At 39.5% G+C, this 16,253-nt stretch overlaps 2 protein-coding genes, 1 non-coding gene and 1 pseudogene across 4 annotated transcripts; 2 read left to right on the forward strand and 2 right to left on the reverse strand.

Moving 5' to 3' along the window:
- Positions 1–2,337: 2,337 nt before the first annotated feature.
- LOC113310527 (AB hydrolase superfamily protein YfhM-like) lies at positions 2,338–3,985 on the forward strand. The gene is made up of 4 exons (XM_026559227.1): positions 2,338–2,746; positions 2,834–3,004; positions 3,122–3,360; positions 3,477–3,985. The coding sequence occupies exons 1-4, from the start codon at positions 2,462–2,464 to the stop codon at positions 3,721–3,723; spliced, it is 942 nt and encodes a 313-aa protein (XP_026415012.1). The 5' UTR covers positions 2,338–2,461; the 3' UTR covers positions 3,724–3,985.
- Positions 3,986–4,201: 216 nt separating this feature from the next.
- Positions 4,202–6,579, reverse strand: LOC113311625 (annotated as a pseudogene).
- A 118-nt stretch (positions 6,580–6,697) lies between these two features.
- On the reverse strand, positions 6,698–10,198 carry LOC113310526 (phytosulfokine receptor 1-like). Of its 2 annotated transcripts, XM_026559226.1 has the most exons (3): positions 10,038–10,198; positions 9,855–9,950; positions 6,698–8,972 (listed from the first exon to the last, which is right to left on the reverse strand). In XM_026559226.1, exons 2-3 carry the CDS (start codon positions 9,900–9,902, stop codon positions 6,927–6,929), a joined length of 2,094 nt encoding a protein of 697 aa, XP_026415011.1. In that variant the 5' UTR covers positions 9,903–9,950; positions 10,038–10,198; the 3' UTR covers positions 6,698–6,926. The 2 variants fall into 2 exon arrangements, with proteins under 2 accessions (XP_026415011.1, XP_026415010.1); XM_026559225.1 differs by having other exon boundaries at positions 6,698–9,950.
- Positions 10,199–11,549: 1,351 nt separating this feature from the next.
- TRNAK-CUU lies at positions 11,550–11,622 on the forward strand. The gene has a single exon. It is a non-coding gene; the product is annotated as a tRNA-Lys (tRNA).
- The last annotated feature ends 4,631 nt before the right edge of the window (positions 11,623–16,253 follow it).

A 16,253-nucleotide genomic window follows, 5' to 3' on the forward strand; every position in this document is an offset into this window, starting at 1 on the left:
GGCAATAATCTGTGTTCAGAGTAATGATTATTACTTGGGCGATAAGAATTATAACCTGATTAAATTTTTGATTCATCCTTGAGAAATGGTAGCTTGTTTGAACGAAAAAAATCAATAAACGAGACTAATGAAATCTTATATCAAATCTGCTCCTTACTGTTGAAGACCAAACCATGCCACCGCCGTCGAAGAAAAGAGCTAAAAACCCTAGCACTTACCAATCAGGAGATGGAGGCGAGAAGGGATAAATCTTGAGAAAAGAAAATCAGAGAAAATATATTGGAATTAGTAATTAAATGATCATATAATACTTAAAAGAAAAAAAAAACAAGAAAGAAAAGGGAGAAATAGGATTATCAGATGGGAAGAAACCGAAGGGACGGTTTCACTCTTGAAAATATTTGAAAAATATCTCAGAGGAGTAAATCGAGAAATTTAACATTGATTAGAGAGAAACACTAAACAATTAGGGGACTAGAAGATGAAATAAACGAATCAAATAAAAAATTCAGATAGCAGATAATGGAGGTAATCATTAGATCTAGTCCATGGATTAAAGCAAAAAGAAACAACAGTATCAAAACGAAAGATTTATTAGTATGAAATTCGAAAATTAAGAGAGAAAAATCAAATTTGCATCAGGAAAGAGGAAAGATTGAATAACGAGTTAAAAACGATTCAGTCGCCGAGTCGCAGAGCACCGAATTGGCCCGCCATGGATAAAGGATTATTGATTTTACCACATAGTAACTATTTTGTCACTAGCTTAAATTAAATTTACAATTGGATTCATAAAAAACACTTCAAGCCCAAATTCACCAAAAACCTTCGAGCCCAAATTCACGAAAAGTTCTCACATACCAACCCACAGAAAAGATGATTACAAGTTACAACCTCCATTAAAGTCATACTTTATCAACCTTGGTACACGGTGGCATGGGTTAGTAGAGGGGCGACATTCTAATAAGACAAAAAAGGTTATTACATGATCATTCAAGGTGTCCCTTATCAAAAAGATTGGAAATGACAAATTAACCCTCATAATTGATAACTTAATTTAGTGATGATAATCAAGTTTAATGTTTATGATTAAATTCACTTATATTAACTCAAATCAAAACAAAATCAGATTTTAGAGTTTAAAAAAAATGGAGATGGTAGAGAAGTTTTAACCCAAAGTGAAGGTCAATCTCAATCAATCGAAGAAATTAACCAACAAAGTGAAAACCCAATACCTGAAATGACCAGGTATACTTCTAAATTAGTCCCAACTAGCTTTTTGTTGCTCAAATACGTAAAAAAAAATCAATTTCTTACATTTTCAGAGCTAATTACGGTTGGCATTTCGCTCGTAACCAACCGTAATTCATAGTCACGGTTCGTAAAAGATGAACTACCAACCGTAACTGGTTAAATTTGGGGAAAAACCCAATTGTAAAACCAGTTACGGTTGGTAACTAAATGCTCGATACCAACCATAACTCAGTTACGGTTGGTAACCAAATGCTCGATACCAACCGTAACTGAGTTATGGTTGGTAAATAAAAATGGTTACCAACCGTAAATGAAGAAAATTTTCAGATATAAGAACATACGGTTGGTAATTGAACTATTACCAACCGTAACAACATCAAATTCTCCAGTTACGGTTCGTAATAGAGTTAAAATCAACCGTAGCTCACATAAACTCAGAAATTTCAATTTTCACCTAAAACCCTAAATTATGATAGAAATTAAACTTAAATCGAACAAAATAAACTAAACCTTAACTGGATTTTTCATAATATACCTCATATAAGTCATTACACTGATTAATTTTCGAATCGCTGATTAATCGAAGACGATGAAATTTCCAGTTTTAATGGAGGTTACAATTGATGGAGGAGAAGAGAAGATGAAGAAGAAGATGTAAAAAAAAACTGATTTGATTTTTTCTGATTCATTAAGTTTTAAAAAAATGATTTGATTTTGATCGACTTAAGGTGAAAAGGGTAATCTAGTCAATTTACATCCCCTTTAAGACATCCCCTAACCAACTAAAGGGACATTATTATCACAGTGCCGTCCCTCTACTAAATCATGCCGCCCCTATACCAAGGTTGTACTTTATGGGCACGAACGTCTCATCGACAACAACCCCAGTTGCCGCCGGCAGCAATAAAAAAAATGGTCACTGTACGATACCAATGAGAATTTAACAATACACAAAAGCAAACAACTACAGGATAAAACAAGTATGAGAGGAAATCATTAATCATGTGAATCATTAATTGTGAAAATGGAATTTTCTTGGATCAAGTAATGAGTGGTTTGAAAGGATCGGCATCTTTTCATTTTGTTTTCTTATGAGTTTGGAATGAATTAAGGTAGTGTTGTGGCACACTCCTGGCAGCAACACACTTCAATAATTCATCAAACTTTTTCCCCCCTTAGCTCTCTTCCTTCTTCGTATTGAACAACAATGGATAAGATCCAACACAAGTATGTTGATGCAAGAGGTCTTAAGCTTCACATAGCTGAAATTGGAACAGGTGATCAAGTGGTGTTTTTCTTACATGGATTTCCTGAAATTTGGTATTCATGGAGATACCAAATGATTGCAGTAGCAAACGCAGGATATCGAGCAATTGCGCCTGATGTTCGAGGCTATGGGTTATCAGAAATTCCACAAGAACCTGAAAAATCTACCTTCCTTGAACTTGTCAATGATCTGGCCGCTATCTTTGATTCCTTGGCCATCTCGAAGGTTGGTATATTTGTAGTGCGTTTTTGAAATTCTGAATCCTGTCAGGCTGGCTTCTTGATTAACTTTCTTTTGATTTTTATGGAACAGGCTTTTGTAATTGGGAAAGATTTTGGAGCTCTGACAGCTTATCAGTTTGCAATTTTACATCCAGAGAAAGTGACCGGACTTGTTACATGTGGAATTCCTTATATGCCTCCGGGTGGTATTGATCAATTACTCAGTCTGGTTCCTGAAGGTTTCTACATTTCGAGGTGGAAGGTAAATTTACATTTTTAATTATCGCTGGCAAACACATAAGAGATGACAATTTACCAGCAAATAATTAAGGAAGCAAGCAACCAAGCAATGATATTGGTGATTTGTGTGTGAATGTAGGAGCCTGCCGGAAGGGCTGAAGCAGATTTTGGACGTCTTGAAGTAAAGAATGTAGTACGAAACATTTACGTGCTCTTCTCTAAGAGTGAATTACCTATAGCAGATGAAGATAAAGAAATCATGGACTTGGTAGATGAGTCTCATCCTCTCCCATCCTGGTTCACTGAAGATGATCTCTCAGCTTATGCTGCTCTATATGAGAAATCCGGTTTTCGTACTGCGCTGCAAGTTCCATACAGGTAAAAAGAGGACTAGTGCAGAGTTAAAATAAGTTTTTCGTAGAGATCTTGATAAATGTAGAATCATCTTATGCTCATATGCCTATGTTGTGTTAACTTTTTAAAGTCATGTGTAGGTCACTCGCAGAAGGCTTTCCCATAAGCAATCCGATTATAAAAACTCCAGCGCTATTGATCATGGGCGGGAAAGACTACGTTCTGAAACTTCCTGGAATGGAAGAGTATATAACAAGCGGCGGAGTGAAGGAACATGTGCCTGATCTTGAGATCAAGTTTTTACCACAAGGAAGTCATTTCGTTCAGGAGCAAGACCCAGACGAGGTGAACGAGCTCATCATCACCTTCCTTAAAAAATGCGTATGATCTGGATCCCGTCTAGTGTTGTAATAGGTGAAGTCTCAATCTTCAAGAGCTTCTGCAAATGTGCATTCACTAGTATAGTGCGCCTCGTTTTTTAGTTAATATGTGAGATAATAACTCCAAGTCATTATATCGAATGCAAGTGACTTGGTTTGATTTTAATGGTTTATGCATCTAGGAAGGTATAAGTATTTGCTTCCTGAGTTGTTTACATTCAACTGGAAAGGCAAAGCTGGAACAAGTTTACCAAAACATAGATACATATTTTTGAAAAAGCTAAGCCGGCTGCGGGGACAATTAGGCTCATCAACAATGGTAAGACACAAATGATAATCCTACCTATCAACAGAATACTGCAGAACCATCTTTTTGCAAATTTTACTTGAAATTGTTACTCGCCTATGTTCTGAAGATAAAGGCTCCACGAAATCTTAAACATCTGAATCTTCTTGGATTTTGCTTTAATTGATTGTAATATGCATCATTGGTTATGTATTGCTCTACAGGAACTTCCGTTCCTACGCCTTCCCTGCCTAACCGGTGGCATAAACATTCCAGTAACAGTGAAACCAGCTATAACTCCGACTCCAGATGTTGGCCCAAATATTGTCGCACTGCTTTCTTCCTCCTCATTGCCCGAGGGGGGACTTTCCCAAGGTTCAGTTTTAGAAGTAGGATGAACATTACACCCCAAGTCTTGGAGATCTCGGTTTCCTTCGAAATTTGAACAAGGGAAAGTCGAGAACTGTCCTTCTGAAGGTACCTTCCCAACCAAGTTGTTGTATGCTACGCTAAACCGCGATAAAAAAAACTCAGAGAGGTCAGTGAAGAAGGTATGATCCCCGATAGATTATTATGGGACAAATCCAATACCTCTAAGCTTGTCATACCTGACAGTTCACGTGGAATAGGTCCTTCAAGATGATTTGACTGTAATTCCAACACATGGAGTTTCTTCAGGTTCCCAAACTCTGGCAATACTTCTCCGCTGAGCAAGTTGTAGCTCAGGCGCAGAGTTGGTGGAAAACTTAAAATTCGGTTGTACTGCATTCCCCTCCGTTTCATGAAAAGCGGAGCAGCAAGGGGATTTTCAAATGATATATTGCGATCGATGAGGCTCGGCATTTGGGTCAAGCCTATTGGGATCTCTCCAGAAAGAAAATTCCTTGACAAGTCTAAGTAAAATAGAGATTCTAGTTGGCTGAACCAGTCTGGAATAGTACCAACTAAGCGGTTCCAAGATAAATCTAAAAGTTGCAATTTGGTGCTGCTGCTCAGCAAAATACGGAATCGAACCTGTGAGCCTGCAGTTTGGAATTATGAGAGCCTGCAGACTTTTGAACTCAAAATTTGCGTCTGGGGTCTCCTCACCATGGAAGTTCACCGAAAGAATTAGTGTGGTAAGGTTTTTGCAATGTTGAAGAGCCTCGAGAGTAGCCGATAAATCACGAAGAGTAGAATTGGAGAAGGAGAGGAAAGAGAGAGCATGTAGATTCTTAAAGCTACCAGGAACTGAAGAGTTAAGGTAGTTCCGAGCAAGATTTAAAAATCTTAATTCTCGACAAGAAGATAGAGTATCGGGAATTGGCCCGCGAAACTGATTCGAACCGAGATCAAGGAACCTTAAATGAACCATATTTGTCCAGTTAAGATTTAACGATCCTTCAAAAGAATTGTTCCGAAGATTCAAGAACTGAATTGTTTGGGAATTAACAATGAATTTGGCAGAAAACCAGATAGGAAGTTTGAATGAGCATCAAAATACTCCAGCTTTCGCAGGCTCGCAAATACATTTGGGAGGGTGTGTGAGAAACTATTCTGGGATATATCTAACTTTACAAGGTTAGAGAGATTAGTGACTCCAATCAGTGGCCCGGAGAGACTATTGCCCTGAATATGTAATGTGTTTAACTGTTTTAGCATCCATAAATCATCTGGTAGATTTCCTGAAAGATTATTGGAATCAAGGGAAAGATGTTGCAATGAAGTACAATTTCCAAACCCAGATGGAAATTCTCCAGTAAAGTAGTTTACCGAGAGTTTTAGTACTCTCATACGGGTTGAGTTTGCACAGATAGTGGTACCAAGCGTACCCTTAAGAAAATTTTGAGACATCAAAATATGTTATCGCCGGTAGATTAATATCAACTGTTATCGAACCACTAAAATGATTATCACTTAAATCTAAAACTTCAAGGTTTCGCAAACTGAACAATTTAACTGGCAGCATACCTGTGAAGGAATTGTGCGAGAGATTCAAATACCGTAGTTGGTTAAATCCAGCAAATGCATCGGACAGATTCCCGCTTAAGGATCTGTCTCCAACTCCAGACCCACAACCTTTTTATCCCAAACACTAGAACCATTTAATCCCAACTTGATAGAAGACTCACATAGAACGCCAATCCAATTACAGCAATCTGAATTCTTACCCCATGAATTAATACGAGACTCCAGACCTTTTGCGAAATCTTTCAAAGCTCTCAGGTCTTCAGAATTGCAGTTCAAGTTTTGAGAATTCAAGACCTGCACATGAACATAAATGACCAAAAAGGCAAACAACTTCCAATAGTCTACAACAATACTCATATCAAAATCAATCAAGAAATGCCAAAAACTAAGTCGAGCACAGTTTCGTTATTCAATCTCTGTTATTTTCCATCTCTTTGATTCACAAGATGGAAATTTCACCCCAAGGGCCTGAAATCTAACTAATTCCATTGACTACACTATTTTCATAATGATGCAGTTTACAAGAAAGTCTTTGCCTTCTCTCTTGATTTTCCACCTTCCTGACTTTTTTTTCTCGTCTCACTGTCTATTTTTCAAGAAATCCATCAGTCCGTAACTCTGTATTGCGTTCACTATGTTCGACTTTGAAAGCCCTCAGGCCTCAGCCACTGGTTTCTCCTCTTTATCTTTATATTTTGGAGTTTTTCTTGTGGAATTTCCTGCACTAATGACACCGTATATGGGTCTGCAGAGGTGCAGCTCCACTGCAAGTCTCAGTAATAACACACTGTGAGTATCGCGTCACAAGATCACTTCACTTTTCTTTTCTGCAGCCAAGTCTATGTTACAGTAAAGTGGAGATACAAACATAAAATAAGTTATTTTATTACACAATTAAGGTTGTGCAAGCCAATATGTTATCTAAGACATTACCTATTCATGCATCACAATCTATTTACATTACCTATTCAAGATCATCTGCTTTGTATTGCAAGCTTAACCTCTGGGATCAGCATTCCAGACATGAAGAAAATCAATACAGTGACACTAAAACCTGTTGCTATTCCAACTGCAAATGGAATCCCGGAAATTGTCATCTTACTTTCTTTTGGGTCATCGCCTGAAGTAGAAGTTGCCTTTGGAGAAGTTGGAAGAGGATTACAACCGGGAGCTTGGAGATCAAGGTTACCCTCAAAACTCGAACAAGGGAAAGTCAAAAATTGACCGCCTGAAGGGATTTTTCCAACCAAGTTGTTGTATGCTACATTAAACTGTGATAAAAAGCTTAGGGATGTCAGTGAAAAAGGTATGCTTCCGGATAGGTTATTGTGAGACAGATCCAACACCTCCAAGCTTGTCATGCCACATAATTCAGGAGGAATAGATCCTTGGAGATGATTTGACTTCAGTAACAACAAATGGAGTTTCTTCAAGTTCACAAATTCTGGCCATACTTGTCCAATGAGCATGTTATAGCTCAAGTCCAAAGTTGGTGGAAAACTCCAAAACTGTGTGTATTGCAATTCGGCTAACCCTTGAGTGCGTCCAATGACAAATGGAAAATTGATGGTGTCATCCAATAAAACGTCGCGATAAATGAGGCTTTGCAGTCTGGTTAAGCTTTTTGGGATTTCTCCAGATAGAGAATTGTTTGACATATCTATGTAAAAGAGAAATTTAAGACGGCTTAACCAGTTTGGAATGAACCCACTGAAGTGGTTCCTAGAAATATCCAAGACCTGCAATTTGGCACAGCTTCTTAACCATTTTGGAATCAAACCTGTCAGACCACAATCTGGAACAACCAGAACCTTCAAGCTTTGAAACTGGAGATTTGCATTTGCGAGCATGTCTTCACCACGGAAATTTGAGGCAAGAATCAGGATTGTTAGGTTCCTACATTGTTGTAAAATTTCAAGGGTGGACGAAATATTATAAAGGTTGGTATTAGTGAGTGCTAGGAAGAAAAGGGAATGTAGGTTCCTGAATGTATCAGGGAGTTGAGAGTTAAGGTAGTTCTGACGCAGTCCTAAATTTCTTAGTTCTCGGCAGTAAGAGAGACTATCAGGAATTGGACCATGAAATTTGTTGTAGCCAAGATGAAGAGATCTAAGATTAACCATGTTTGTCCAATCAAGATTGATCGAACCACTGAGAGAATTATTGCGAAGATTTAGATAGTATAGCAATGGAGATGTCAGCAATGAAGCTGGCAAAGGACCTGACAAGTTGTTTGAATGAGCTGAAAAATACTCTAGTTTTGCTAAGCTAGTAAAAATATCCGGGAGTGTCTGGGAGAACTCATTTTGCGATAAATCAAACTGGACAAGGTTCGACAAGTTACCTACTCCATTCAATGACCCCGAGAGACTATTGTCCTGAATATATAATTGGTTTAACTTCTTTAGCCTCCATAAATCACTTGGTAGAGTTCCTGAAAGATAATTGGAATTAATGGAGAGATGTTGTAAGGATGTGCAGTTCCCGAAACCAAGGGGGAAATTTCCACTAAACAAGTTCAATGAGAGATTAAGAACTTCAATGTGGGTTGAGTTTGTGCAGAAGCCTGTGTCAAGGGCACCTTCAAGTAAATTATTAGAGACATCGAGAAATCTAATACTAGAAATTAGCCAAGATTTTACCATGATTGGACCACTGAACCCATTGTTACTCAAATCCAAGACCTCGAGGTTATGCATGAAGAATAGTTCAACTGGAAACATACCTTTGAGGAAATTGTCAGAGAAATTTAAGTATCTAAGGTGTTTAAAACGAACCACTGACACAGGCAAATTCCCTTTCAATTGTCTGCTTCCAAGATCCAAACCAACAACCCTTGTTACCCAAACACTAGAACCGTCTAAACCAATGCTAGAAAACAACTCGCAAATGACGCCAACCCAACTGCAACAATCATAATCCTTTCGCCAGCCAGTAATCCCCGACTCCAAACCTTTTGCGATTTCATCCAGTGCTCTAAAGTCATCTGAATTGCAGGTCTCATTCATAGAATATGACACCTGAGCATGAACAAGAAAAACAAATATAAAAGTAAATGATTTCGAAAAATCTCTAATGCCCATATGTTAGAAAAATGAGTTAACGCACAGGAGATAGATCATGAAAGCAACAGCGACGTTGTAGAAAACTCCAGTGATCAAAACCCAACTCAGGAAGTATAGACATCTTAAATAAGTGGAATAGAGGCATAGAACATGGAACCACCTCTGTCTTTTAATTATAACTAACTACACATTCATGGGACCACACTTGGCATAGTCGTGGTATCCTCTTCTTGCTGATGAAACAAGCTGTCAACTTCAGGTCAGGACGGGAGTCGAGTACAATTGGATGTTTCCTGGATCAGGTTGACATGAATGGACCAAACACCCACAAGTTGGCACCAACAAATGAATAGAAAAACTTACAACAAATTTGACTTGCAACATGTTTCTATTTAAACTGAAATATACTAAAGAATATGCCAAAATTGCTTAATCTCATGATCGGAGATTCATTTGAAGATGAGAGCAACTGACTAAGAGCACCAAATTGATCATTTGCCTAGATAAAGATTCTTGCTATTCGATAAAGTGTGAAGTCACAAGCAAAGCGACCGATACAGATTTGTATCCGAATACTAGAACAAAACAAATTGTTATGCCAAAATAGGATATAGAACTTTGAATTAGTGCATGTCTTAATAAGGATTATCCATTCAAGTTCAACAACAAACAAAATTACGGCACATTCACTGTGGTTAAAGGATAATTTCTAACATTCCACCAAAGATTGGATATTATTTGTACTCCGGTGATCAAAATCAAAACCCAAAATGGATTCCAAGTACAGAACATAGAAACCACTGCCTTCTAGATATAAAATACTAACTACACATTGACCTGAAATTTATAGGACCACACTTGACATGGTATCCTCTTCTTGGCCATAGGATCCGTTTCCCGTTCCTCCAGACACTATTTGAACTTCGTTTCCATCTGTGCATCACAAATGAGTTAGAAAACTGAAAAGAAAAGAAAAGAAAAGAAAAAATCAAATTCAAGAATAATATGTAATGAGAAAACCTAGATTCATGGCATTAAGAGCACGATCAAGAGTGACGGTAGCATTTGGTTTTACTAGATCTTCTTCTTGCCAACCATGGGGGGTGCAAATGAAGAATTTTGTTTAAGGATAATTGATGGAAACGGCAGTGAGGAAATGGGTTTGATTTTGTTTGAAAATGTTCGCGTCATGGTTTGAGCTTCGTTTGTCATTCAAGTTCTAGACTACAGAGAGGATAGTATTAGTCGGTAATCCGGGTAGTTTCTGTTTTTTAGTAGGGTGTTTGCCTGCTTGGATACAACTTAAACGTCAAAAGGTCAAAAGTTAAGTCGGGAACCAAATTTTGAAAACAGTCTTGGTAGACCCACCTACGAATTTCCACCGTGAATGCACCGACGGAGATTGCATGGACCCAGGACAGCGTTCGGTGCACTGAAATAGGGATGGAATAGAAGTGGGCCTCACCCATCCTCTCACATGCTAAGAATTTGCAAATTCTTCGATGAGTAAATCATTTTCGTTTTGAGAATAGCTTCTAGAAAGTAAAATAAAAATCCTTTGGTTCAAAAAGTTGGAAAATCTGAGGACTACTTTTTTTAGCTTGCAAAAGTCATTCTGAATTTTGTATTTTTCGACTTTGTTAAATCAAAAAGCTACTTTTTACTTCATATCCAAACACTTCTAAACACTATACTAGGGATGTCCGTCATTCGGTTTGGTTTGGTTTTCAGCCAAATCCAAAGACCAAACCAATGTCTCTTATAAGAAACCAAACCATACCATGCTCGATTTAGAATACTAGAAATAAGAACCGTTCCCCCTCCGGGTTTTCGGTTTTTTTTTAATAGACTTTTATTTTTAACTCGTAAATCAAAATTATAAAGCAATTCATCGTATACAAAATAAATAAAGCAAATCATACTCTGATCATATCAAATAAATAATGTTTCATTATAAAAACTAAAAAGGAACTACAATCCTCATAACTCTTCTCTCTTGTCAATTAAATAAATAATGTTTCATTGAACTGTATATATACTATATTATGATGGAAAGCTCGCTACACATTATTATGGTTTTTGTCGGGTTTTTTTTCTAACTCTCGATTTTTTGGGGGGGTTTTGGTTCTTTTGTGACATCAAACCAAAACCAACCACTAGAATCGGTTTTGGGTTTTTGGATTTTTCGGTCTCTGATTTTCTGGGTTTTTTTTTTGTCGGTTTGGACTAGTTCGGTTCGGGTAGAAAACCGAACCATGGGGACTTCTATAGTATACCAAATTTCTTGGTCTCATATTCGAGATTAAAATTCACTCGAAGGTGTGGACCAATCCACTATTTGAACACCAAAATAATCATTTATCTAGAAAAGAAAGAGTTTTGCAATTCATTAAACGATGAAGTCGAAGCAAGGTGAGGGATGAGTGCATAAATACTACTACTAATGTAGAACCAGAACAAAGCAAATTGCTAATACCCAAATAACAAACACAATTACTGACACTAGCTGCGGTTAAAAATTGAAATAAATAAGCCCATCTAGCTCAGTTGGTAGAGCGCGAGGCTCTTAACCTTGTGGTCGTGGGTTCGAACCCCACGGTGGGAGTGTGTTTTTGAATGAAGCACAAAGAGGGAAATAAGAGATAATATTGGGAACCCACTAACTTGAATTCACAAAGAGGGCAACAATAAGAGTGGTAAGACAACAATTCCACATTTTGTTTCTCACATAGTAATAATAGTATATATTTTATTAGCCTTATCTCCTTTGAAGTATATAGCCTTGGCTGATAGACCCGAGTAATCTCCAGGAATTTCATCGTGATGGGGATAGATCATTGCATTTGTTGATCTTAAACGCGGAATTCCTAGTAAGGGAGAGTCATCAACTCGCGTTGACTACGTTCCTGCTATTTGTACACACCGCTCGTCGCTCCAACCAATTGAATGATCCGGTAAAGTGTTCCGATTGCGGCAGCGCAGGCGGTTCGTCGCCGGTGATGTCGCGAGGAATCCACTGAACCTTATCATTTATAGGAAGGAGAAGTCATAACAAGGTTTCCGTAGGTGAACCTGCGGAAGGATCATTATCGAAACCTTCCCAGCATAACGACCCATGAACACGTGAATCCAAGTTAATTGGTGATGCAAGTGAGGAGAGATCCACCTTGCTCCATCCCTCGGTCGGGGAGTTTGTTAACACCCTCTCTTTGTGTCAAAAAACGAACCCAATGAGCGGTAAGAGCCAAGGAAAAAAAATGGATACTAGCGTCCCTCTTCTCTTTTTCCTGTCTCGGTGGGAGAAATACATCGGTAGGTGTCGCGAAATCCAATCTTCGAACAACTCTCGGCAACGGATATCTCGGTTGTCGCATCGATGAAGAACGTAGTGAAATGCGATACTTGGTGTGAATTGCAGAATCCCGTGAACCATCGAGTTTTGAACGCAAGTTGAGACCCAAGCCTTTTGGACGAGGGAATGCTTTCCTGAAATTCACGCACCGAGTCGTCCCCTCCAACTCATGTCCTTGTATCTTCTAGCGACATTGATATCGGGCAGTGGACTTTAAATTCCGTCCAAGGCTTAATACTGGCGAGAGACAGATCACAAACAAGTATCGCAACGGAAAGATGAAAAGGACTTTAAAAAAGAGTCAAAGAGTGCTTGAAATTGTCGGGAGGGAAGCTGATGGGGGCCGGCGACATGTCCCGATCACATGTGGAACGATGATGAGTCGGTCCACCGATCGACCTTGGATGTGGACTGATGCGGATTAAGGAAACGTCCCAATCCCGGGATGTACCATTCCATTGGAGACGTCGTCGTCTCGTTCGTAGTGGGCAACACACGCCTCATGGCGTTCCTTTGGCAACATCGCGCTCCCGGCAACGGCCTGTGGGTTCTTCATGCAGCCCGTATTGAAATACATACCATGGAGTCTGACATGTGTGCTAGTCCACGAGCGAGTAAAACCCGTAAGGCACAAGGAATCTGACTGGAGGGATCTCCTTGTGGGTTCCACCGCCGACCGACCTAGATCTTCTGTGAAGGGTTCGAGTGAGAGCATACCTGTCGGGACCCGAAATATGGCGAACTATGTCTGAGCGGGGGGAAGCCAGAGGAAACTCTGGTGGTAGCTCGCAGTGCTACTGACGTGCAAATCGTTCGTCTGACTTGGGTATAAGGATGAAAGACTAATCGAAATGTCTAGTAGATGGTCCCATCCGAAGTTTCCCTCAAGATAGCTGGAGCCCGCGGGCGAGTTCTATCGGGTAAAGCCAATGTTTAGAGGCATTAGAGGCGCAACACCATCAACCTATTCTCAAACTTTAAATAGGTAGGACGGCGCGGCTGCTCGATTGAGCCAATCCACGAAATCGAGAGCTCCAAGTGAGACAGTTTTGGTAAGCAGAATTTGTGATGCGGGATGAACCGGAAGCCGGGTTACGGTGCCAAACTGCGCGCTAACCTAGAACCCACAAAGGGTATTGGTCGGTTAAGACAGCAGGATTGTGGTCATGGAAGTCGAAATCTGCTAAGGAGTGTGTAACAACTCACTTGTCGAATCAACTAGCCCCGAAAATGGATGGTGTTGAAGCGTGCGACCCACACCCAGCCGTCGGGGAAATCATTAGGCCCCGATGAGTAGAAATGAGCGTCAGTGACTGCGAAACCAAGGCCGAGTGGATCCTCCGTCGGTGAAGATCTTGGTGGTAGAAAATATTCAAATGAGAACCTTGAAGGCCGGAGAGGGGAAAGGTTCCATGTGAACAGCACTTGCACATGGGTTAGTTGATCCTAAGAGACGGGGGAAGCCCGTCAGAGAGCATGCAACACGCGAACTTTGAAAGGGAATCAGGTTAATATTTGTAAAGGCGGTACAATAGATGCGTTTGATCAGTGGTTAGTTGTAGGTGGATGGATTTACAAGCCCACGGGCATGGTAGGGTTACTTTACCGGCCATCTACTCATATCTGTTACTCCCTTCGTCCTAAATTATTAGTCCGCTTTGACTAAGTCAAGATATTAAGGAGACCGGAGGAGTGTACAATACTACCCCTATTAAATGATATATTATTACTAAAATTAAAAGGAGTATATGGAGTAGTAAGAAAAATAAATTGGTAATATTTATAAAAAATATTTAAATAGAAGATAAAAATTAAAATCTTTATGGATTGATTTAGTAGATTTGTTTCCTATTGAGGAAAATATATATCATTTAATATTTAGATTGGTGATATTTAAAATAATTTTATAATTGTAAAAGTTTGAAGGATATATTTGAGAGTTTGACTAAAAAATATGACTATAAACAAAAGCTGGACTGTATTTTAGGACAGACGAAAATAGAATAGAGGACAGAAATTTTAGGACAGAGGGAGTAGTATTATGCGTCCATCTTAGCCTCAACCGTTTCTTCTTTGAATATTCATTCTCCCTATTCTCATAACTTGCATTGACTGGTCTTGCATGCTTCCAGAATCTTCCTCATGGGTTATGGAATTGGCTAACCAAAAGGTGCAAAGGATTGGCCCAAAAACAATTAGGTGTTCAAACGCCAAGCCCAAGGGTTATTGCAAAGTGCCAAGCCCAATAAGGGAAGTTTGCTTTAGACCACAGAGGGGCGTACAAATTCGCAATCCAAATGGGCATGGGCTGAAAAATCCGTGAGTCAATGGCTCAACTAGGCTAGCTCAGAGACCTGGCTCGATTCAACCAGGTGGGGCACAAATAACCCTTGGTGTACAAGAGTGGGGCGTAGACAACCTGGGGAATACGCAAACTGAGTGCACCGAGATGCACGGAATCGGGGCCACGATATAATCTCACGACACAGACACTGAATCACTGTCGTTTATTGGACGGAATGGCCGCCGGTAACGGTCGCCGGCGACCTGCTGATGTTGCCGGAGAAGATGACGTCGACGAAGCAGATGACGTTGCCAGCCGGAGAAGACGACTGTCGCTGGCGACCTGCTGCTGCATCGGCGACGGAGAGGATGACTTTCAGATGACGTCATGCTAACGTCATCGACGGGATATGCTGACGACGTTAAGTTGATGCTGACGGGCGTTGTAACGGTGACGAAATATGCCTAGAATATTCTAACTACGTCACTGTTTCCGTCTGTTGACATTGTGATGATGTCATTATAACGTCACGCTGGCTGACGTCACATAGTATGTTGTACACGTCATCATCATTGCTGCCGTGGCATATAGCATGCTAACGTGAAAACTTTTGCTTGGTCTACATTGCTGACGTGTCAGCTTTTGGTTGGTCGTCACTGCTGATGTGGCACCTCGTTGCTGATGTGACAGCTTTTGGTTGGTCAGCATTGATGACGTGGCAGTGGTGAAGGGGCTCCTTGCTTGCTTGATTTGGACCTATGCACATGGGCTTCTGTGTAAGGTATATGTATGGCCTAGTTAGCCATACTTGGCTAACTAGATGAGCATATTCGGCTCAATGACCCATACTTAACTAAGAACGATTTTTTGGGGACCATGGTTTTTTTGGGGGACCATGGTTTTATTTTGGGTAAAGGCATTAGAAGTAATTCTAGGCCACCCTATATCTAGTTATTTATTTAATACCTAATCTACCCTCTTAATTAATTTTAGGTTATGATTAGTAAATGATTTAGTTAAAAACAATTAGTGAGATTAAATTAAAAGATGGGTTTATTATTAGTTGAGTAGAATTATTCAGAGAGTAGAGTTAGAGAAGATGAAGGAGAAAAACATGGAAAACAAAAAAAAATTCCAATTCACTAAGTTTGAGTATTCAAATGATGAAAACTCATCTGATTCTTCATCTCCATCCTCTCCTAGAATATTTGTTAATCTTCAAAATGATCTGGATTTGAACTGGATTTTGAAAAGTTCGGTTACTTTATATGAAGAACAAGTAACCGAACTCATTTGAAGCTGTAGTTCGGTTGCCCCGTGAGATGAACAAGTAACCGAACTCATCTGAAAGTGTAGTTCGGTTACTTGTTCCAAACACGCAGGTTACCGAACTCTCTAATAATTTCTAGGAGTTACAGCGTTATGTTCGGTTGGTTCTCAACTAACCGAACTTTGGTGTACAAAGTGCGGTTGGTTCGCAAACTGCATGCACTTTTGATCTAACCGAACTTTACGTAATATAAGAGTGTATAAGTTTACAAATTTCGGTTCTTTCGCAAACTTGAACCTAACAGCTAACCAACCGAACTCTGAGTTCGGT

Source organism: Papaver somniferum, chromosome 9 (genome assembly GCF_003573695.1).
Source record: "Papaver somniferum cultivar HN1 chromosome 9, ASM357369v1, whole genome shotgun sequence".
Classification (NCBI taxonomy): domain Eukaryota; kingdom Viridiplantae; phylum Streptophyta; class Magnoliopsida; order Ranunculales; family Papaveraceae; genus Papaver; species Papaver somniferum.